The following is a 25,352-nucleotide window of genomic DNA, read 5'->3' as shown; positions in this document are numbered from 1 at the left end:
ACATTGAGCTTACAGAGACACCTGGTTCTAGGGTAACTCCCAAGAATCCACAAGCAAAACCCAGCTAAGACTCCTAGAAATAGGAGAGATGATGCCTGAACTGACCTACACCTGTAATCAGATGGGTGAAAACCCCAACTCTCATCAAACAGCCTTCATCCAATAATTGATGGAACCAGACAGAGAGGTTCACAACCAAGAACCAGGCCAAGCTCCTGGAATCCAATTGAAGGAAGGGTGGAGGAAACATATGAGCTAGGGAGATCAAGATCATGATGGAGAAATCTACAGAGAGAACTGAACCAAGTTCATGGAAATTCATGAACTCTAGATATACATCTCTGGAGACTCCAGGGGACCTTACTAGACCCTTCATGTGTGGAGAAAGTTGAGAAGCTAGAATTGTCAAAGGGATCCCTGGCAGTAGGACCACAATTCAAACCTGGTACATGGACTAGCTTGTTGATTCCATTCTCCATGGTGGGATATCATGTTCAGTCTTAACGCATGGGAACAGAGACTGGCCCTGTCGCTATTGGGCCAGACTATGCTGATTCTTCATGGGTGACTTTACGCATGGGGTGAGTAGATGGGGGAGGGCTAGGGTGAAGTTGAGGGTGTGTGGGAGGAAGCAAGGGTGGTGAATGTTGGGGTGGAAGAGAGAACTGTGGTTGTCATGTGAGATAAAATAAAAAATTAAGACATAAAAATTCATAAGATAATTTTAAAAAGCTAAGGTTAAGTCAGAAGCAGACTAAGTCAACATCTTTATGCTTCACTTCAATTTCTAAAGTCTCTCTCATCTCAATGTCCATTATGTTCTCATCTCCATATTTCTTTCCATACCATAATGAAAACGGAAGTTGCCTCAATTTCTATATATTGACATATGAACAGTAAGTTTAAAATAATTGTGGCAGATCACATGAAGGAAACTTAATTACTAGTGCTCATATGAACTTTCAAGTATTAGACACAGGGACAATAAATACAAATAAAATATATGTCAGGTATATAAAGAAATTAATTGTATGGCTCATTTTGAGTTACCTAGGAGACACTTGTCTGGAACAGATTTGCACCAGTCCAATTATCCATATACATAGCGCCCTGTCCTGGCACTGCTACACTGTAAAACCAAAAGTGAGAGTCTTAAAACATGAGAAATCTATTCTTCCACAATTCTAGAACAGACAAATTCAAACTAAATATTTCTCTGTACTTGCTTATACTCTGTAGCTCAGAATAAAAATGACTAGTATTTTTTGAGAGTCAGATCATGAAAATTATCAATCCTTGCTTCCATCTTTTCAGTCAAGGTGATCAATCTTTCCAACTACACGAGGTCCAAAAATGAAGAACTTAGACATACTTATCAACTCATAAAACAAACTATTTTCAATTCAATTACAGTCACATGTATCAGAGATCTATCCCTTTTTGTCTGTTTCTTAATTATGTGACAGCCCCCAATGTGGTCCTCACTTTAGTTCACCTTAAATTCAGGAACCTCTGTGACCTTGTGAAATGGATCACACATCTTGGTCACAGGTATAGAATTACTATTACTTGTAGACACATTTTCCCCTAAATTCATGGTTTTGATCATTGCATTATATTATACACACATATTTATGAAGAATAAGTTAATTGGTTTGATTAATGTCACTATAACTGTAACATGGCATAGTAAGACTAGTCACAAAAAATCAAAATCCTATTTATATTTGAATGAACTTTTTATGTGATGGGTGCAGTACATAAACTCTTATTTATTTTAGTTAAGAAAAATGGAGGGGGAGCCTTCAATACTTAAATTAAAAGAAAAACATAACTGCTACCTAAAATATCATTGTTTTATTATAGAAGGGTCTAAATTTTATATTAAATAGATTAATTAAGATTGAAAAGTACACAGAATTACCCAGTAGATCAGAGTTCAAAAAGTATACAGAATTCCTCATCTCATCATCTACTGGACCATTGATTTGAAATTCAAAAATTATCCTGTCATTTTCCAAGGAAAGAGAAAGAAAATATTATGTACTACAGAGAGACAGGAAAGAAATATTGGTATGCACACATGCAAGATTTGTACACAAAGTGTTTTCAGACTCCTCCAGGCCATTGACAAGTTAGATTGGCAGAAGCAATAATCAGTCTTAAAGACCATGGTTTCCCACTGATTTTCACTGGTTCTGTCTGGTTGAACTATTTCAGGATGTTTTTCCCTCTCACATCCCTGGGCATTGTCCCTTGAAAGTTCTTTGCATCACCCTGATTCAAGGTTTCATGTAACTGTTGTGATAGAGTGCTTTGTGCAGATCAATTCAAGAGGAGTCATCCCTAGGGTCGTGGCTTCTGTCCTCTTAGATGAAAATATGAGGCCTGTGGTTCAACAAGATCCCAAATGTCTTTTGAAGCTTGTTTTTTATCTTTAATGCAGGGTCTCAGATGGTAATTCTCTGGGAGGTAAGCTTTCCAAAATTCTCCATAGAGTACAGATTAGGATTGTCAAAATTATGTGTGATCAGTGTGATGACTTCAGTCACAAACATTATTACAACCCTTGTGTTCATAAACAAATGAACTCTATATGTAGCTGCGTAATACATTGGGATCTATGTCCTCTATACTTACACTGTGGTAGATAGTTCTTTTCCTTATGATGTTCTCTTGGATTATTCTTTTTTGGCTTCTGCAGAATCATGTTGTTTTTTACTCCTTTGATTCTTTGCAATGCAATTCAAAAGAACAAAAGCTTTTACATCATGATGGAAATGTAATGATCACTATATTTGTTCCACTTTTTAGGTATGGTCGTGTGCGAACAAGTGATTTGGCAAGTGAAATAAGTACTTCCATACAGTAAGTGCTTTTAAATTTTATTCCTTTTCACTATTCACATTTCATTGTTCTCAAGTAAGTTTTGATTGACATGAATTTAATTAATTCCCATCATAGCATTCCTTCTCTTGTAATTACAAACCTCTTTTTCAGGTGTGTCATCCCATCCCCTTTGTTCTTCTTTGAAAGAATAAGTTTTTGTTTAACTCATGTTTTCTTAGATATTTGGTATTTTGAATTTCTCTGTGTTCCTCTGCAGTGATTTCAGCTGTCCATGGGATGGGACATTTTCATGGCTTTCTCTGCTGATGGAATATCTTACAATTTCTCAAGTTGTTTTCCACCTATTTCAAAGTGTAATTGTTCTACATTCAGGAGATATGATGAAAGTGATCACAGTGACTACAGAGTTCCTATGTGATGATGGTAGAGTGAAAAGGGTTTCCTGAGTTATCTGCTGCTCAATATGAAATCAAACATGATAATTTTAACTTTAATGCTCTTCATTTAAAATACTTTCAAAGTGATTGACAAATTTATTCTATAGTTTTGATTAGTAAACTTTTAAGGTTTGTCAGTTTTTCACCATAAGTTCTATATCATTTCTGTGTTTGTAATTGTTAGAATTGGTATGGATGAGCTGGGCGTTCATGGCACATGCCTTGAATCCTAGCACTTGAGAGGCAGAGGCAGGTGGATCTCTGTGAGTTAGAGACGGGCCTGGTCTACAGAGAGCGTTCCAGGAAAGCCTCCAAAACAATACAGAGAATCCCTGTCTCAAAAAAAAAAAAACCAAAAAAATTTTGGTATGGATGTGTTCCATAGATCACAAGGATGTTGATGGTGAACTCTGATGATAGTATTTCAATTTTGTGTCTTTTATATCAGAGGCCAGTGACACTTAGTTTAGTAGAAGGTCTTGGACTACATTGTTGAGAAATTCCTACACATAATTCATTGTGAAGGAAGTAAGATCTGTTTTATGAGGTGCAAACACTTCTGTAGTGTAAGATTCATGACACCTGAGACTGATGAAAAGATCTTATACTCACTTTTAATACAATGATGGAAAATGGAAATACAGAAGCAAAGTTAAAGCACAGAGTCAGCACATAGTCAAGTAGAAGGGAAGATGAATTTAGGTCCTTTTTATATGATTGCGTTTGTGATGAAACCTGGAAGAAGTGCTAAATCCTAAAAGCAGGGAATGTAGAGTAGGAGAAATGATCAGAGAGGAAATGTTGGCACATAAAACTGTCTTTTGGAAACTTATTCTGAAACAGACAGCATATACGGTAACAGAAATCCATTTGCAGGAATGTGCCTATTTGACTATATGTAGAAAATAAGTTTTATTTTATGAGGTAAGCTCTTACTTGATTTTCCTCACATTTTGATCAGATTAAAACATGAATTCTCTTTCAAATAATCATTTCAAAATGGACATGGACTGTATGGGCAGCAATATATTCCATTTTATCTTAATCTCTAAATTTGACATTCTTGAGATCATAATTTAAAACGTGGTAAGTAAACATCATTTATATACACCTACATATTGTTATATAGACATTGTTAGATACCTCTACATTAGTTATAAGCATATTAATATATATTACAATGTATAAATATATCTATGAAAATGATATCCTGTCAATTGTGGTTTGCACATATTATTCAGATGTCTCATTTGCTGGTCCAGTTTATTTTAAAGTCATTTTGTGAATTGGTTTTAATATCTCCTGCAAGAGATTAAAAACACACAAACTGGCTATACATATCTGAACATCATTTTTTCACATTTAATTAAAGATACAATTTATACGACAAGCCCAAGTACCATTTTATCAATACAATTACAAGTATACCTCTTATGTTGAGAACATGATAAAAGGATGATTCCCTCTACCTTTTTGATTCCTCCTTGTTACTTAGCTAGTCAGTAGTCCATACTGTGTTTTATTTCTGGTTCCAGATGATCTCACACAGCATTAACTTTTCTAGTATCATCCAATTGCCAACACATTTTATAATGCTTTTGTTTTTAACAGCCAAATAACATTCCATTGTGATAAAGTACATTATTTTCTCTTTCCATTCTTCAGTTGAAGGACAACTCTGTTCCTACTATGAATAAAGCTTATACTAATTATTTTTATACTTGTCCTTGTTGTATGGTGGAGTGTCCTTTCAGCATATTTCCAGGTGTAGTTGGGTCTTGAGGTACATCTATTACTAAGTTTCTGAGAAACAATCATAATGATTTCCAAAATTGTTTTGCATGATTGAATTCACACATCAGTGAAGCAGTGTTCCCCTTGTTTCATATCTTCACCTGATCTTAGCCATTCTGACAGTTTAGAATGGAATACCAATATTGTTTTGATTAGTGTTTCCCTCATGGCTAAGAATGTTGAAAATTTCTGCAAGAGATACTCAGCCTTTCAGATTCTTAGGTTGAGAATTGCTGTTAAGGTCTACCCCCATTTTCTCGTGGATTACTTGGGGGGTTTTTGATATGCAGTTTCCTAGGACTTTATACAATTTGGATATAAGTCCTCTGTAGGGTGTGGAGATAGTAAAGACTCTTCCTCACTCTGTAGGCTACTGGTTTTTTTTATAGTGGTGTTTGACTTGCAGAAGGGTTTTAGTTTCATGGAGAATGTATTTCTTAATATTTTGGACTTTACCATATATCTAATTAAATTCTATCTTAAAAATAAGCCTGATAATGTTAAAGGACATAGCATATACTTTGTGCTTATTCTAAAAATTCTTACAATGCTATGTTTATTTGAAAAAAAATTATAATTTCTTTTTGTGAAAATAAAAATTTTAAGATTTATCAAAATCTTTCCAATCTTTTCTTGATTATTCATTTTTCTCCTGTAATCCAATGATCTAATAATTGAAATAAGCACATCAGTTTTTCTACACATTTACCATCATCAATAAAATGAACTCCATGTGATTTGAATGTCCCTGAAATATCAATGGTTTAACAACTTTAATTTTTCCAGTATTTCATATTCCCCTTTTAACTGAAATTCTAACATATTCTATCTCCTTTGGTTTTTAAAAGAAATTATGTGAATCAGTAAACAATCACATCCAGAGTGGATAGTTCTCTTCTTCATCTCTTTTAACTGATGTATCCGTGCATCTTGAAACATTGCCACTCTACTCAAAAACCTAGAAACAATCAATATCTAATTTTTTGACATTTGCATATGACTGATTATCAGTATTCAGGTTTTTTGTGGTTTCTTTTTTTTTTTTACAGGATTTGTGTATGTCATTAACACAGTTGTTTATTGGCTATATTTACTTCATTTGCAATTTTCTCAGTTAATTGAATCCTTTTGACATTATTCCAGCATCTAAACAACAAATGGAAACGGTTTTCTCCTATATATGATGCTCTGATGACAGTTCCTCTACTCTATAGAATATTTTTCACTTTTTGTAGCTGAATCTTCATTTTTTTCTAGTTCCATCTTTTGGTATCTGATGCTAATTTTTTGACATTGACATTTTCTTTCATATATTCTTCCCTACACCAATATCTTAACAAATACTATGTGTGCATTCTTCTACCACTTTCAATGGACTGTGACCCATTTTGAACTGATTCCTCTGCCAGGTGGAGAACAATGCTCTAATTTCACTTACTGCATATTGGTACCCTGTCTATCATTGCTTTTGTTGTATAGGCCATCTATCCTAAACTTCCTATTTTTCCTCCTTGATAAAAAAATTGGCTGTTCCTGTTTTGTTTTTTTAAGAAAACAACTATGTAGATTTAGCAGCATACCCCATTACAATGATTATCATCAAGATAACAACTATAAGTATCTTAATGGCTGTTGGCAAGGAGAAATACTTATTTTCTGCAGGGTGAGCAGGAAAATGTATAGAGATGCTATGGAAAACATTTTTCAGGATCAAATAAAAAATTTTAAAGCAGAAAAAAATGATTTATTAACCATTTATTACACTTCTCGTCTCATTTCCAGAAAACTCTACATCCTGTTTTGGAGATATTTCTACTACTGTGAATAAGGTTCATATCACATTTTTGTTTTTTGTTGTAGCTGTATTGTTTTGTGAAACTTTTTTCAAATTTACTTTTCCCAGTATTATTTATTTTTATTTAAATGAATTTACCTAACTAGACACAATTCTCATAAAAATTTTGTCATTTCTTTATGATCACAAAATTCTATTTAGTTTTCTAGCTCTTGTAATATGTGTGTGTGGTTGTGTGAGTGAGTGTTGACTATATATAATATGGTGCAGCATGAATGCTTTGCTTTTAAATTCTGTGAAGATAATCTTATAAACATTAAAAGATTTATTTCTGTATAGTCATTTATATATGTGAATATATATGACATTTCAAATCACAAATATATCTTAAGTGTATATAAAATGATGGGAATTTTGCAATATGAGTAACATCCTGTTTAGAAGCAAAAGTATCTCAAAGATAACTGATAACGTTATGAGAGAGGAAATGTATTGCAGAACCACAATTGAGATAAGCACCAAGGAAATACTATTATGACTAGAGTTTTATTTGTAAATCATCATGTTAATTGTTACAAGAAGTATTCAACAAAATCAAGACAGTCAAGAAAATAGTCATTTTATTTACTTTAGCTACGTGGCCATGCTGATTAATATTAGCTTTTAATGTTAGTATTAGGATGAGCAAAATGAAGTAGGCCAAAGAAAACTATTTATATTACAGGAACTTTTACTTATAACCAATTTAGTTTTAAGTACATGATGTGAACATCACACCATAATCCATAATAGCAAAAGGCAAATTCTAATGAAATACTTTTTATGACTAATGATTTATAAACTTATGGTTTAGAATTATTATAATTAGATTATTATGAGTGTAAATAACTCAATATTAAGGTCCCTTTATGGGAAATATTTTTCATTTTCCCTTATAGTCAGAGGAACTTATCAATGGTGCCTTCATAGGAAAAAAAAGAAAACAATGAAGTACAACTTGTAGTAAAAATTATTTGGGGTAAGGGCATAATGGACTAAATCAAGTACTGTATGAATTTCCAGGAATATTAGTCACTTAATGAATAGAGATGTTCTCTTCTCTTCATTGTCTAGTTAGTTTTCATAGTAAGTGAACCTGAGGGCAAAATTCATGATATTAAACTGTATATTGACTATGCTCCTGTCTATAATTACTGAGAATTTGACTCTCCTCTTTAAGTTGCATTCAGGAATTCCTTGGTTAAATTCTATGAAAATGCATCATCTGACATAAAATATGTTGTAAGGTTATTAGTATGTTTTCTAAATAAAAGATCTTAAAAATAATTTATTGATGGAGTTTACAAAAATTACTTTTCACTAAATAAAGTATATGTAAATTGTTCCACACTGTTAATAATGAGCAAGTTTCAATAGGACATTACTTTAGTTCTATAAAAACATGCTCCTTTTAAAATTTTATAAAACTACTCCACAATATTGCCTAAATTTGTTTCCTGGATGTCTAAAAAGATTATCTTTAAGGATTTTATAGATGGCTTATACAAAAAGACTATAAAAATAGGAGTTGCATATAATTGCTTAATTATTATTACTCAGTATATTAAAGGTAAAAGTGCCAATATGTAGGTGAGGAGGTTTTAGAAATACAAGGAATATATTTTGGCAAACTGTTATTAACAATGAAAATTCAAAGTTAAAATTCCTAATTAATAACACAGAGATTTCAGGCCTGTTAGTCATTAAAGTTGACATATCTATATTGTCTCAGAACTCTTAAAACTCCAAATGATCTTTACAAGAAATCTCCATTCATATAATAGGCATTGGCTTTCAACCCTTGCTCTGTTTGAATTGTTTCTTGCAATTTTTGCATACCTTGGCAAAACACTAACCAAACAAATGAAAGACCTGCATCACATGTACTTTGAGTCTTTATGCTCTTGCATAGGTACAAACAACATAGTAAATATTGCAATATTGCCAAAAGCAATCTACAGATTCAATGCATTCCCCTCAAAATACCAGCACAATTCTTGACAGACCTTGAAAGAAAAATTCTCAACATTATATGGAAAAATATAACCCAGGATAGCCAAAACAACCCTGTTCAACAAAGCAACGTCAAGGGATCACCATCCCTCACTTCAAGCTCTATTATAGAGCTTGGTATTGGCACAAAAATAGACATGTAGACCAATGAAATTGGATTGAACACCCCGATATTAACACATACACTTAAAAACACACATTTTTTGACAAAGAAGCTAAAATTATATAATGGAAAAAAGAAAGCATCTTCAACAAATGGTGCTGGCATATCTGGATTTGGCATGTAAAACACTGCAGATAAATCCATGTCTATCGCCATGCTCAAAACTGAAGTCCAAATGGATCAAAGACTTCAACATAAATCCAGCCACCCTGAAACATATAGAGGAGAAAGTTTGGAGGTACCCTTAAACGAATTGGTACAGAAGACTGCTTCTTGAAAATAGCACCACTAGCACAGTCACTGTGATCTACTATTACTAAATGGGACATCCTGAAACTGAGAAGCTTCTGTGAGGCAAAGGACACAATCAACAGGACATGAAGGCAGCCCACAGAATGGGAAAAGATGATCACTAACCCCACATCTGACAGAGGACTGATCTCCAAAATTTACAAAGAACTCAAGAAACAAGTTTCCAAAACACCAAAGGATCCAATTAAAAAGCAGCGTACAGAACTAAATAGAGAATTCTCAATAGAAGAATCTAAAATGGCTAAGAGACAGTTGAGAAAATGCTCAACATCTTTATCCATTAGGGCAATGCAAGTCAAAACAAATCTGAGATACCATCTCACTCCCGTCAGAATAGCTAAAATAAAAACCACTAACAACAATTTATGCTGGAGAGGCAGTGGAGAAAGGAGAACACTCCTCCACTGCTGGTGGGAATGCCAACTTGTGTAGCCACTTTGGAGATGGGTATGGAGATTCCAAAGACATATAACCAAATGATGCACATTCATACAACAAGGACATCTGTTCCACTATTTTCATAGCAGCATTATTTGGAATAGCCAGAACCTTGAAGCAATCTATATGCCCATTAACTGATGAGTGGATAGAGAAAATGTGGTACCTTTACACAATGGAGTACTACTCAGTGGAAAAATACAATGGAATCTTGAAATTTGCAGGCAAATGGACAGCACTAGAAGGAACCATCCTGAGTGTGATAACCCAGTTACAAAAAGAAAACATGGTATGCCCTCAATCATAAATGGATTTTAGACATGGATCAGGTTAGTGCCAACCTACAACCCCACTGTCGGAGCTTCTTGTAAACATGGATGACCCTAAGATATATGAATGGTACACAAAAGAAGGGGAATGTGTCAAGATCTCCTGAGCAAGCATGGGAGGAGGGGAGAGGAAGCTGGGAAAAAGAGACGGGGTAAAGAGGAGGGGAGAGGAGGACATGGGGAGCAGGAAGTTTGAGTCAAGGTTAGGATAGAGGAGAGCAGGATAAGAGATACCATAATAGAGGGAGTCATTACAGATTTAAGGAGAGATCTGGCACTAGTGAGATTCCCAGAGACCTACAAGGATGACACCAACTGGCAAACTAAGCAATAGTGGAGAGGCTAACTTCAATGTCCTTCCTTGTTAATGAGTTTGACAACTACCTTATATGCCATCCTAGAACCTTCATCTAGTAACTGATGGAAGCAGAGGCAGACACCCACAGCTAAACACTAAACTGAACTCCTGTAACCTAGTGCCAGAGAGAAAATAGTGATGAGCAAAGGGGTCAAGACTGGGCTGGTGAAACTCACAGAGACAGAAACTCACCTGAATACGTGGGAGCTCTTGGTCCCCACACTGATGGCTGAGAGGCCAGCATGGGAATGATACAGCTGTCCTGAATGTGGGCAATATATAGGGCCTTGGGTAGTAGATCAGTATTTGTCCCTGACATACAAATGGACTTTGGGAGCCCATCCTACATTGAGGGATGCGCTCTCAGCCTGGACACATGAGGGGAGGGCCTAGGCCCTGCCCTGGATGAAATGACAAACTCTAAAGATCCCTCATGGAGGGCCACAGCCTCCCTAAGGAGCAGAGTGGTGGATGCATGTGAGGCTGGGGAATTGATGGTGGTTCACAGGAGGAGATGAGACAGAGGGAGCTGGGATTGACCCATGAAGCAAACTTGTTTCTAATTTAAATTTAAAAAGATAAAAAATTAGGCATTAGAACATTAGCTCATGTAAAATAGTATGTAGAATTGAATAAATACATAGGGTTTGAAGGACAAATAGAGATATTAAAGTCTTATTAAAGATCTACTCACACTCTAAAGGAGAGATTTGTCAAATAAATATTTGATATGAGCACCCCAACAAATACACTTCATAATCTTTTACTAACTTAAAAATGTTTAAATGCTAAGGAAACATGGCAACAGCTGCTGAAAAACATTTAATTATGGAAAAAACAACTGAATAAGGTCAGGCAGTATAAAAACAAGGGAAGCATTAAGATGGGTGTGAGGGTGTGCTTATGTTTTCTATTTCCTTCCTGAAATTTTATTTCATCCTCCCAAGCTATTCTACCATCCAGAGAAGTATGAGATTTTACAATAGGCACTGGGTTTCCTAATTGTTCTGGGGAAGTTTGTCCTCAGTGACTGAAAATAACTGGGTCAATTTTGACATGGGGGTCTTTGAGAAGCTCCCCAAGGAGATTCCTTATGATAAGAGATTACTTTGTCTCTTGTCAATTCATTGGTCCAATTTGGGCCTTTGCCTCATCTTCTACATAATCCAGAAGATCGGCATCTTTTCTTTGGTTTATTGTCAGAAGAAGCATTATTTCTAGAATGTCTTATCTATCATTTCTTTTCAGATGGCCAATTCTACCACAATAAAACATTTAGTTTTTTGATATCTCCTTATAGATTTGGGTGACTTCTCCCACAAAAGCCTCAGTGTTATTCAAAAGATTCAATATTGGCTGCATGCAATATCCATTCCTCCATTGGCACTGATCTGATCTTTAAGAGCCCAAGCACCTTTTTGCATTCTAAATTAGCATTTTAAAAACCTGGGTATTCAATGAGTACTCCTCTAGCTTCTGGATATGCTACCCATATTTCTAATGTTTTATTCAATCTTTGGAAGGAGTCAATAAAGAGTTTTTGGGGCCTTGTATAGCCTTATTTTACAACTCAAAACATTCCCCTGGTCCTTGAATCCTTTCCCAAGCATTCAAGGTTGTTGGGTGGCACAGGGACAAGATGTGTTCATTGTATGTAGTTTGAGTATCTGTATCAGTACAATGGCTGTCACCAAGAATTTGATTTTGGCAAGCCTCATAACCTTCTATTCTGACTTGATGTTCGAGGGCCTTGGCCTCCTCCCTCCAATATGACTCCCACTGCAGCTGTGGACCAATTTCTGAAACAGTTGAGACTAATTGAAACCAGTCATTTGGAGGTAATTCTATTTCTTGTAGCCTTTGCTAACTGCCTCACTGATGGTTAATACATGCCATAAGAAACTAATACCTCAAAAGGTATAGGAAATAGCCTTTAAATCTTTCACAAGTATTGGCTTCCATTTGCATTCTGTATATTCTTCTGGGTATTAATTATTTGCTAGCTTTTGAGTAATAGTAACAGGATAGACCATATTAGGTGATTATGCTGACACAACTTTGGTAAGTCATCTATGATTCTGATGTGTTCTGTCGATGCTAAATGTCTTTTATTGTCTTTAGTTTCTACCTTATCTCCTGGTTTATCAGTTTTAACAAGGTCTACAAAGGCCTATAATCAGTGCACAACCTTAGGTATAGAAACTTCCAGTGATTTCAATAAATCAGGCAGTTTCATGTTCTCATCATTTACAAATGATTGCAGAGATTTAATATTCTCATCTTCTGATATTATTTGTATGGTATGTGGATTGTCTTCCAAATACAATGTTTTCTCTATCTGCAAGTGTGTTGTTACTATTGGATATAGATGAATTTTATCTGTTAAGAGTTCATTACCATGTTCCATTATTTGAATTCTCTTTGTCAAATTATGATTGTCATTTTCAATTGTATGAATCCTTTTCAGCAAAGTCTCACTACCTGTCTGTAAAGTTTATATCATTTCTATACGTTTCTCATTCTCAGCACTAATTATTATAAGTTTCTCATTCTTGGCTCTATTATACAACCATTATTATAAGGATCATCAATATATGTATTATCAATATAATAACAACTATCAGTAAGAGTAAATATGTTACGTGTAGGTGGCATACCTCTTATAAAATTCCATCCATTGTATTAGGAAAAAAATTTTTAATTCCTGGAGGTAATATTATCTCCCATTGTTTTAGCAGTGGTTACCAAATTATAAAAAGTCTATTAATTAAATTATTTATTAACTTATATGCAAGGATATCCAAAATTTACATCAAATTAAATCATCAGAAAGTCTTCCATGATTTTTTCCATATTAACTATAAGTGGCAATGATGATGTTTGGCCAGTAGGTGTCAAAGGTGTACCATGCAAACAAGTCCAAGAACTTTGAAGTTCTAGACTGATTTGCTCCTGTGTTGTCCAAGATTTGGATTCTTAAGCAGAAACTAAAATTTACCAAACCTCACTACTTTTTATTAAAGAGAAAGGAAACAAAGAAGCAACCTGTGTGTGCTGAGTGCCAATCACTGATCAGGATTCCTGAGTTTTAGCATCTAGCATTATTCTGACTGCTAACTTGGTCCCCAGTGTCTTCTGTTTAAAGAAGGTAAATTTTGTCTGAGAATTTCCAAAGAATTCTTAGCCTATGCAACACTTGGTTGGGAAAACCCAGCAAATCACACTATTCCTTAATTGAGGATTTGCATTTGACATTGTCCCTTTGGGAAGCTTAGATAAGAGGATTTGTTACTGGAAATTAGCTTCATAAAGGGATAAATTGGATAATAATAAAAAAATTTATAATAAGTGGCAGTTTGTCAGTTGATGAATGCATGTGAACCCACACTTGTTAAAAGAGCCAAATCACATGATTTCTTCCATCCTCAAGACATATGGACAATAAACCAAGTCCTATTTTCTGTTCAAGTTGAACTCAGTTACACAGTAATGTAATCACATCCACCATCAGAACATTCAAGGTTGTGGTGTAATCCACTTTTCTATTGAGGTAAGGTACATAGTGAAGGCATAGAAAAAGAAGTCAGATGAAAGAAAATACAATATCTGAGTACACAAAAGCCCCAAACACTCAAGTCATTAGGGTAGGTTGTTGAACAAAAGATACTCAGTCAGTCAATATACTCTTCCTTGTATGGTTCATGGAAAGGAGAAGGAGATGTCATCAAAAGAGATGAAAGGTTGTTCAAAGTGCTATGCTTGGGTGGGAGGTATTTTGACCCCTTCTAGCAGCATATCCTAATGTTGTTTTAGGATTAATGCATGCAACTCAGGCAGACATTGCCATGAAAATCATTGGCCCTTAATAAGAACAATTGATAGATTCCAGCCTCTCTATCTTTGTATGGACGGAGAATATATTATAGAGGTCTTGGGGTGTTATAGTACATAATAGGAGAGACTTTAAGGATGCCAGTTCCTATCTGTAGTTGATTTCACTGAAGCATCAAAAAATCAGAATTTTGCATTTGTCTCTTCATACAAGGCAATTCCATGGGTGAAATCAGTTCAAGTCTACTTGGAGTCTAGAAATTTTAGATCCATCTGAGGCTTTTAGGTAACTAAATTTCTACATACTATATGGCCTGGCATTCAGACACTTCTGTTATGTGATGATCAAAGTTATTGTTTGTAAATATATAAATAAAGAAGCTTTAAGAGCCATTGCACCATACTCTTATGTGACATGAGTCCCAATCATAAATATTGATAATATTTCTTGGCAGGTACAGGCTGGGGAGTTACCAGTATTTTTTGGTCTTCATATTCGCCATTGAGGAAATCAACAGAAACACTCATATTTTACCTAACACATCTCTAGGATTTGATCTGTACAATATCAACAGTAATCAGTGGGATACTCTGGAAGCACCTTTTATTTGCCTCACAGGAATGGGAATAATGATTCCCAATTACACATGTAGAAGGCAGAAGAAGGCTGCTGCTTTGCTTACAGGAGCATCATGGGCAACATCTGCACATATTGCGAGACTCCTGAATCTCTACAAATATCCACAGGTGAGGAACAAACCTGTGAGGGAACAAGAAACTTGTATTAAACTGCAGAAATTTCAGGTATATTAAAATTACAGAAGTGAGAATATGTCATTACCAATCAAGGAGAATTAATCAGCCATTTCATTATAAAGCCTCAGGTACTTTGCTGGATATAGAGAAGATGAATTGTTTGTGAATATATTGGTTATTTAGAAAGTGCTGTGTCTTGTGAGGTATTATATATATATATATATATATATATATATATATATATATATATATATATATTTGAACCAAGATAGGATAGGAGTTTAAAACATGATGAGCAGAAGTTAGACTCTACAAATCGAATGTGTTGTATTGGGTTTAGAATTGTATTTAAATGTTTTTCCTCCTGTTTTCTATTTGAAATTTACTTCAGGTTTCTTTTGGGCCATTTGACACTATCCTGAGTGACAGACGCCAGTACACTTCTCTCTACCAGACAGCACCCAAAGACACATCTCTGTCACGTGGCATTGTCCTTTTGCTGCTCCATTTCAGCTGGACATGGGTGGGACTGGTTCTCCTAGATGACCACAACGGGGTTGAGATTCTCTCAGAGCTGGGAGGGGAGATGGACAGGAACCAAGTGTGTATAGCTTTTGTAGAAATGATTCCAGACAGCATACATTCCTTTCAGTATAGTTCTGTAATGACTATCCCGAGAATCATGAAATCAACTGCAAATGTGGTTATCATTTATGGTGACACAGAAACTGTAAGTGGTATTTTCAGACATATGGTGGACTTTTTAATGATTTGGAAAGTCTGGGTCATGAAGTCACAACGGGATCCAAGTATTTTGGGTTATCATTTGTTGTTTGATTCACTACATGGGAGTCTCATTTTTGCACATCACCATGCTGAGATTCCTGAAATTAGGGAGTTTATCCAGACACACAACCCTTCCAAATACCCTGAAGACCATTATCTTGCTTTTTTTTGGGATAGACACTTCAATTGTTATTTTTCTAGAACTGATTGTAAACTACTGGGTAATTGTAAACCCAATATTTCATTGGAAATGTTGTCTAGGGATATTTTGGACATTGACATGACTGAAGAGAGTTACAATGTATACAATTCTGTATATGCTGTGGCTCTCAGTCTCCATGAGATGACTATCAACCAAATACAAAATTATCCTAATGGAAAGGGGGAGGCAAATATTTACCCTTTAAAGGTAATTTTTTATTTTGTATATTTTATAAATAGCACTGATATATTTTAGAATTTTATGAAAACACTCAGTACATGATTGTACACTACAGTGATTTTTACCAAAATGAACCTGGAAGAATGTATATAATTTGTCATCTAGAATTTTCTTCAGACACATATGTCATTGATACTAATGAATGGATTGCAATAAAAGGCTAAACATGCATATGCCATTTAATACTTTGTGCTATCCACATATTCTTCTCATTATAAAATGAATTCGAAAACCCATTATCTCTAAGTATATTTCATAGCAGAAATAGGGCTAGTAGATATTAAGTACTCAAATTTATTAAATCCTTAAAGTTCAAATATTTTGAAATTATACCTGTTACCTAACAGAGCATCTGAACATTTCCATGCAGTTTAGACCTTAAACACCCTGATACACAAGTTGCAAAATGGAGAAGTGGATAGCATTTTAAAAAGCTTGACATTTGCCTGAATCAACAATCATTAATTAGGCCTTTTTCTGTATTTGGAGTGTGTGTGTGTGTGTGTGTGTGTGTGTGTGTGTGTGTGTGTGTATGTGTGTGTGTGAATCATTTCTCTGAAACTGATTGTCATTCTTGAAATATTATTAGTCCATTTTTGGTCTTTATCCATTAAAATATTGATGTGTTGATATAGCTTGCAATTAGTGTCAGGGATTTAGTTTAATGAGACCCATTCTTTTATTGCTTTTGTTTAAATATTCTGAGAATGAATTCAACTTCAGATTCTGCATCTCTTTAGCTTCACCATTTTCTAAAGAATACACATTTCAAAAACAGTGCTGGAAACCTTGTAGTTTTGGATTCACAAAGGAAATCAGATGCAGACTATGATATTCTCAACTTCTGGAATTTTCCACAAGGTGTCAAACAAAAGATGAAAGTTGGAACATTTTCTCCAAAAGCACCACATGACCAAAAATTATTCTTATCTGACCATATGATACAGTGGGCCACAGGATTTAGAGAGGTGGGTTGTCTCTCATGTCATTGCTTTCATCTCTATCAATAAGCACTCATTTGGGGATATAATGATTGTAATGGTTATTTTCCCCCTACTCAGTGCCAATCTGTACTATATAAAACTACTGTAACTTGAAGAATTTTTTGTTCCCTATTCTAAGTAATAGATTTGTTCCATCCTTTTCCTATGGGCACATTTTCCAGGTACAAAAGCAGTGAGTATTAGTATTAAGATTTCACCCATGTACTCAAAACACCTGAGAAGCCAATAATTTGACTCCCAGATTATGAAATATCAGTATATGGTCAATTGGCTTTTGGGTACCTGGCAATAGCATTGAGGATACATGAATGTGGGTATATTACATGACCTGTTGCTGAAAAGAGACAAATTTGTAAAAAAAAATAAATAACATCACAGGCAGACATAACTTTATTACATAGAATTCTTCTGGTCACATAATGAATCAAGCAACTATGTAAGCAATAGCCTGAGAAAATGAGTCATGATGTATTTTCAGTCAGGTAGTAGGTACTGGTGAACTCTGCTCTCCATATCCCCTTTGCCTTTTTTTTTCATTCCATAACATATTAAAATGAAGAGGTTCTACCTTCTTATAGAATATGTCTTCTCACTTCTTATGCCCTATTGTACAACATTTTTAACAGACAGTCACAAGCTACAGTTTATTTGTTAATATAGAATCTTTCAAACTGAAAAATGTAAACTAAGCATCACTATTGGGAAGGAAAGCTGCTCACTCCAGCTTAAGGAAGTACACTGCAGGATTAGTATGGCTTTATAGTTGCTCTTTTAGACATGTACTCAGCGCCCTAACTGTTTCTTATTTTTGCCCTATCTCTAACATTCCCACAATTATTCATATTTCTGTTGTCTCTGGATCCTTTATTAAAGACAATGAACTTTATATCATATACACTATTGAAACAGGAACTATGTAAATATAACAGTTTGTCATCTTACTGTTCTATATTGGAAAATAATATTTTAATTGTTTTACAACTGTCAACTGCTGGGTCTTTTCACCATGTATTTGATTCTCAGACTCCTCGCTCTGTGTGCAGTGAGAGCTGTATTCCTGGATTCAGAAAATCTACACAGGAGGGAAGGCCTGCCTGTTGCTATGATTGCACTCAATGTCCAAATAATGAGATTTCCAATGCCACAGGTAAATGTTATACTCGGAGGGAATTTCCTACAACTCCAATGTTTTATTTTCAGTAATATCTTAGCAGATGAAATGCTTGTGTGAAGAAATTTCCTGTTCTTCTTTCATGTAGAAGTAAAAGTATGTTGGTTTATTTTATCATCATTTAATTAATGCTTTGTCCACTGAAGCTCATACTTGATTTATGTTGTTGATCCACTATAGTCATTCTTCCTTTCATAGAACAATTTATACATCAGAAAATATTCTGATTTATTTCTCCCTGACATTTAGTACACACACACACACACAGAGAGAGAGAGAGAGAGAGAAAGAATATAAGTTACTGACTTCTCTTGTATTTCATAGCATATTTAGTTCATAGTTAACACACATTTAAAGGTTGGATCCTTAGTTGCAAATTTAAATATATTTTTATTTAAATTAGAAACATTCATGCTTCAAATGTCAATCCCAACTGCCTCTCCCACCTCTCCTCCCTTGTACCTCCACCAGTACTCCCACCCCCTCCCAGCCCAATCCCAACATCATCCCCCCAAGTAGGTGAGACCGTCCTTGAGGGGATCTCCAGAGTCTATCATTTCATCCAGGGCAGGACCTAGACCTTTCCCCATATGTCCAGGCTGAGAAAGCATCCCTCCATGTGGAATGGACTCTCAAAGTTAATTTGTAAGCCATTGTGAACACTAATCTAATATCCAAGGCCACAGAGATTTCTTTTTAGACATAGTTCTATCTTCATCAGAAAGTTTGTATGTTATTTACTCATGGGCATAATTCTAAAAATGTTTCACTTTACAGTTTTTGTCAATTTGTGATTCTGTGAGTATTTTTGCATGCCTGCATGTATGTACCATTTAATTGCATTGTGCATATCAAAAATGAATTAGGGCATCAGATCTCCAGAAGGTTTATCACAGACAGCATTGACCACTATGCAGGGCTTGCAACTGAACTCAGGTAATCCTGAAGAATAATATGTCCCTGTATTCCTCCATCTTTACATGAGTACCAGAAACATCAAATCTACATAACTTCCAAGGAGAGGGCTATCCTTAAATCCTTAAGTCACATAGATATGAAAAATCTAAAACATGTTTAGATCCAGAATACATCCACTAGGATGGTCCATCAAAAAGCTATCATGAGAGTTTTCCACTGAACACAAATATTTTTAAATCAATTGTTGCTATGTATCATAAATTTGAATCTAGATTTGTATCTCTTCTTAATTTGATTATTCTAAGCAAAATAGTGTGATAAATAGTCTTTAACTCTTTGTGTACAAATGACTATTTTCTAAAAGTATATAAAGGAAGCATTTTTAACATAGAAGAGGTAAATTATGGAATAATTTTGTGACAACTAGGTGAAAATGATACAAAATCACTTCCATTAGTGACAGTTCTGTGAATATGTAGCATATAAACACCCTGTTCCTCCTCCTTGTTTTGCTCCTTAGATCTTGTCTCCAAGGTTTCTCATTCTAATTATTCTTTCTACCAGCCAGCCCTGCTAAAGTATTCTCCTTTCTAACTATTGGATATTCAGCTCTTGATGAGACCAATCAGGTATTTTAGACAGGAAAAGAAACAGAAATGTAGCATCATGAAAAAAAGGATCGACAGTGTAAACAAAAGTAACTTATCTTCATCTAATATTTCACAACAATCTCCAGTCAATATATATCTAAGGAATAGAAAGTAGGCCTGACATATTGAAAACAGTGAACAGTTTGAGCACATTATATACAATGTTGAATATGAAGAGAAATCAATAAGGATTCCTCATCTACTATACCACCAACAAAGACTTAATGTGCATATACAGAATTTGTGTAAATTGGAGCCATGATAATTCACGAACATGTTAAATATATTCACTCTCAGTCACTAAATAGATCAATATTAAAACCTGTATGGTTGAAGCTTAAGGAGACATTTTAAAACATATTTAGTAAGAAAAATATTAAAATATAAATTTTAAACAATTGAAAACAGTGATCCCATCCTTCAAACCTGTGGAAAGACATGTGACTATCTTTATATTATTTTCAATTAAAAATATTTTCATGACTTAAAAAGCCTGTGCTTTTCATAAGAAGTTTAAAAATTGTGATTCTGAAGAATTCATGCTCAGTTTTAATCAACAAAAATGAACACACAGAAAATTGAAGATAGATAGTGCCTTGAAAGTGAGATGATATTATGAAGGCATAACTGCAAGTAGTAACAAATAAAATGCAGATAATGGTAATAAAGACACAGTAGGCAGTAGCAAAATGATGAATTCAATATATAATTAATGAAAATTTTCAAGAAAAAAATCAAATTGGAAAGTCTACTTTGCAAAATGATTGATTATTTTAATTGAATGAAAATAAGATACAAATACATTTTTATTTATATCTTTTGAGTTGAAAATAAATTCAAAAATTAAAAGTGGTAATGCATCACACAAGTATTATATGGTTAACTACAACCAAATTAAGAGTATTATAGCTATCTGTTGAATTGATCATTTCTCCCTGGAAATGAATAATGAGTTTCACAAAGAAAGATTTTCAAACTTATAAGACTCTAATAGTTTCCATTTCCACAAACACCATTATAGAAGGAAAAAAAATGGCTAATTCATTCAATATAAACTATGCAAGTAGGTAGATTTGAGAGTGGTAAAAGAGAACATTAAAAGAAAAAACTGCACATTACATACCCCTGTACTGAACTCACAGGATAAAATAGAAAAAGTGAATCAAGACTAAGGTGATATTATAATTATGCAATTTAATTCAGTAGTTTATGAGTATATAAATAGATACAAGGTATTACATAATTGAAATATGTTTAAATGCACTAATAAAAATAGACTGGTTCATTTATATCCTAGAAAAAAGATCTATCTGGAATGATTAATTGGAGAGCATTCAGGAATATACTCAGTTGAGCACTGCTTTACTTGAGTCTGAAACAACAGAGGAAATGTGGGAAAATGGGAGAGAGTTGGTGCTGGGAGTAGCTTTGGATAAAAGTGTAACCAGATCAGAGATTCACAATATGTTTAATTCCTGAGTAGATATGGATCATTGTGTGAGGTGTCCAGAAAGTCACTATGCAAACACAGAGCAGAGCCGCTGCCTCCAGAAAACAGTGAGATTTCTGGCCTATGAAGACCCTTTGGGGATGATACTCACCTCCCTGGCCCTGGGTTTCTCTACACTAACAACTGTTGTTCTTGGTGTCTTTGTGAAGCACCACCACACTCCCATTGTCAAGGCAAACAATCGAAGTCTCACTTACATCCTGCTCATCACTCTGACTTTCTGTTTTCTCTGTCCATTGCTTTTCATCGGCCATCCCAACACAGTCACCTGTATCCTGCAGCAGAGCACATTTGCAGTTCTGTTCACTGTGGCTCTCTCCACAATCCTGACCAAAACGATCACTGTGGTTCTGGCTTTCAAGATCACAATTCCAGGGAGAATGGTGAGGTGGATAATGACATCAAGGGCTCCTAACTTCATCATTCCCATCTGCACCCTTATCCAACTTGTGCTCTGTGGAATGTGGCTGAGCACCTCTCCTCCCTTTGTTGACTCAGATGCTCACACTGAACATGGACACATAATTATTATATGCAACAAGGGATCCACTACTGCCTTCCATTCTGTCCTGGGATACCTCTGCTCCATGGCACTTGGGAGCTACACTATGGCTTACATGTCCAGGAACCTGCCAGACACATTCAGTGAAGCCAAGTTCATTGCTTTCAGCATGTTGGTTTTCTTCAGTGTGTGGGTCACATTCCTTCCTGTCTACCATAGCACTAAGGGGGAAACCTCAGTTGCCATGGAAATCTTCTCTATCATCTCATCCAGTGCAGGCCTCCTAGGTTGCATCTTTGTCCCCAAGTGCTATATTATTTTGTTCAGATCTCATAGAAACATGCTTAATTATGTCAGGAAGAAAGTACATTCTAGGAGAAAAGTCAATTATGCAGCTTAGTCTCTGTTTTTCTAAATTATATAGACACATTTAAGCCTGTGTAGGATCTATACAATTGACAGAAATGAAATGGTAATTTAGGATTTTACATTTGTTGGATTGATTTGTTAATTAATCCATCTGTCTTTCCTCAACTTTCTCTAACTGGAGAGCTGACTTCAATAAATATTCATTGCATCTCTCAAATAATGTTAGAGAAAATTTGAATAAGATATGTATCCATTCTTAATCTCTTCAACATTGCATTTATAAGACCAAACATTTTCAAATTTATCCATGTGTTTTTAATGTCGTTGATGTTTCCTGGATTACTTGTGTTAGCATTTCATGTAAGATTGATATAAAGAAGACCATTTTTAAATAAATATGAGTTTGAGATAAAGAAATTGCTTTGCCTAATGATTACCTAATGAGCTAAATACTAGAGTAGAATGAAGAGCACTTTATTTCACAATAATAACACAACATCAGATTTCAGTAATCAAGTACTCACCCAAACAGACAATCCATGAAGCTTCCTTTAAGTGTGTGAAGAATGTAAAATGCCCTGCATTACGCAATTCTTTAGAACTTGTACCCATATCTATATTTGGCTATAGATATCTAATCTGTTTCTGCACTTACTCATTCACAATTCAATTTTACTAAATTGCTCTACATTCTTTCAATAGAAACTGTGTATTTTGTGACTACAGAACATTTAAAAGCATCCATTTTTGCATACTTTATAAGCATTTCCGAAAAGATATGTAATTCTTTTTGAAGTATAATTTTAAGGCTTCTAATTTCATATGTAAAGTACTTTTGCATAAATGCCTGTGATTATACAAATAAATTGTCTTAGGTCAATTTGATTGGAAAGACTTTTATCAGTACTCTTCTCTGAGGTAATATCTGCCTTGAAGTTGAAGTGTGTTTCTTGTATGGAGTACATGGATGGATACTGTGTCCATATGCCTTCTCTTAGCCTGTGTCTTATCATAGGCAAGGTGACACCTTGATGTAGTGGTATTAATAACTAGTGACTGTTAATATTTGTTATGTTCTGGTGGCAGTGTGTGCATGTCTCACCTTAAGGGTTTTAAGGTATGGGATTATCTGTTTCCTGTGCTATTGTTTGTACAACTAACTTCCTTGGGCTGGAGTTATCCTTCTAGTGCTTTCTGTATGGCTGGATTGGTGAATACCACTACTATCATTATATAGCATTCAGATAGTAACTGTTGGAACAAGATTAAAGATCCATAACCAAGCACCAGATCCTGCTCCATTGATGTAGGTAAAGAGGTGAAGGTGCAATGTATAAGAATGGAGGTCAAGATCATGATTTTTTTAAAAAATCAAAAGAAACAACTAAACCAAGGTCTTGAAAACTTATGGTCTATAGACAAACTGCTATGAAGAATCCATGAGACCAAACTTGGCCATGCATATAGAAGACAGTTTTGAAGTCTGGATTATCTGAGAGGCCCCTGGCAGTAGGAAAAGAATCTATTACTGGTGAATGAGCTAGCTTATTGGAGCACATTCCAAATGGTGGAATGCCATGTTCAGCCTAATGCAGGTAGCAGGGGTTTGGTCCCTCCCCAACTTAATGTACCAGACTTTGTTAACTCCTGATAATTGTCCTTACCCATTGGGAGGAGTTTCTAGGGGTCCACAGATTTGGAAGAGAGGAGTGGGATGATAATAGGAGTAGTGGGAGGTAGAACGGTACTTGGAATATAAAATTTAATTAGAATAAATAAATTTAAAAACATATCGTCTTGTAGAATATGTTGTGATCATGGTTTGTCCTCCCTCGTCTCTTCCCAGATGCTCCTTGAATACTCACCCATGAAACATCACAACTTCTTTTCTCTATCTTTGGAAAAGAAGCAGAAAAAAATCTCTGTTTTAATCAACATTTGCTTCAAATATCAGTATCTTTTGTGTGAGCTAATATTTGAATCACCATTTTCAAACATTGTATTATGATTGGAAATTAAATACTTGATTGTGACTTTGATCAAAACTTATAAGATCTTTGTAAATCATCAGCCTAAGACAATGGGTAATAGCATAGAACTCACATTCATACTTTTAAGAAAATGAACATAAAAATATAAAAATCTCAGGTTGAGATGAAAGTTTAGGCAGAATTTTTGGAGTACAGGATGAGGAGAAAAGTTAGGGTAACAAAAGATAGAGCTCATTCCTTGGATTGCAAGAAAGAAAAGGGACTGGGACCTAAAAATAGGTATCAGAACCCATATAAACAACAAATAAAAACCTGAAAAGTAATTTGGTATTCTGAATGAAACAGTACACACCTCCAAAATGGAAATCAAGTAATAGTAGAATGGAAGACCCATACAGGTTAAGGCATCTGGGCAAAGAACCCTCTTTCTAAAAGTCCCACATTCCATTTTAAAGAAAGACATATGGTGCCAGTATGCATTAAACTAATAGAGCAAGTTTCTTTGGCCATTTTTTTCATGCTGTGGCTAAATTCCTACAGTTTCATGCCACAGAGACTTCATTGTCATAGATTTCTGCTGTCGTTCAGTGCAAAATTGGATTGTGATTTCTCTAGTATATGGTGTGATGGATAACTCACAAACTCTTATTGTTATTGCAGTCATCAAGAGCTCCTTCTATATAGGCAATGATTGTTTATTACTGGGTGTCACCTAGCTGCTATTGATGAAAATAACTTGATGAGTCCTGTCCATAATCTAGCATATAGCACATAGCTAGATCACAGAATTGTGAGGACAAAGAACACCATTAGAAAAGACACATACCACCAAACAAACCCAGATCTTGCTAGCAGATTTCAGTATTAGTGACAACATACTTCTCTGGTTGTTTT

General features: G+C 34.8%; 1 protein-coding gene across 1 annotated transcript; it reads left to right on the top strand.

Annotated features, from left to right (window-relative positions):
- Nucleotides 1-507: 507 nt before the first annotated feature.
- On the top strand, nt 508-24,475 carry LOC106020751 (vomeronasal type-2 receptor 116-like). The gene is made up of 8 exons (XM_040751447.1): nt 508-581; nt 2,815-2,868; nt 14,815-15,106; nt 15,507-16,310; nt 17,084-17,311; nt 18,371-18,494; nt 21,570-22,480; nt 24,314-24,475. The coding sequence occupies exons 1-8, from the start codon at nt 508-510 to the stop codon at nt 24,473-24,475; spliced, it is 2,649 nt and encodes an 882-aa protein (XP_040607381.1).
- The last annotated feature ends 877 nt before the right edge of the window (nt 24,476-25,352 follow it).

Source organism: Mesocricetus auratus, unplaced genomic scaffold, assembly GCF_017639785.1.
Source record: "Mesocricetus auratus isolate SY011 unplaced genomic scaffold, BCM_Maur_2.0 Super-Scaffold_100008, whole genome shotgun sequence".
Taxonomy (NCBI): domain Eukaryota; kingdom Metazoa; phylum Chordata; class Mammalia; order Rodentia; family Cricetidae; genus Mesocricetus; species Mesocricetus auratus.
The sequence above is the reverse complement of the archived record's forward strand: the minus strand, read 5'-3'. Positions and strand labels throughout refer to the sequence as shown.

Coding starts and splice junctions, on each gene's coding strand:
- LOC106020751 (XM_040751447.1), top strand. CDS start 508: ATGGGAACAGAGACTGGCCCTGTCGCTATTGGGCCAGACTATGCTGAT. Junction 2,869..14,814: donor GAAATAAGTACTTCCATACA/GTAAGTGCTTTT, acceptor ATTTCTTGGCAG/GTACAGGCTGGGGAGTTACC. Junction 22,481..24,313: donor AAGTACATTCTAGGAGAAAA/GTCAATTATGCA, acceptor GTCTCTTCCCAG/ATGCTCCTTGAATACTCACC.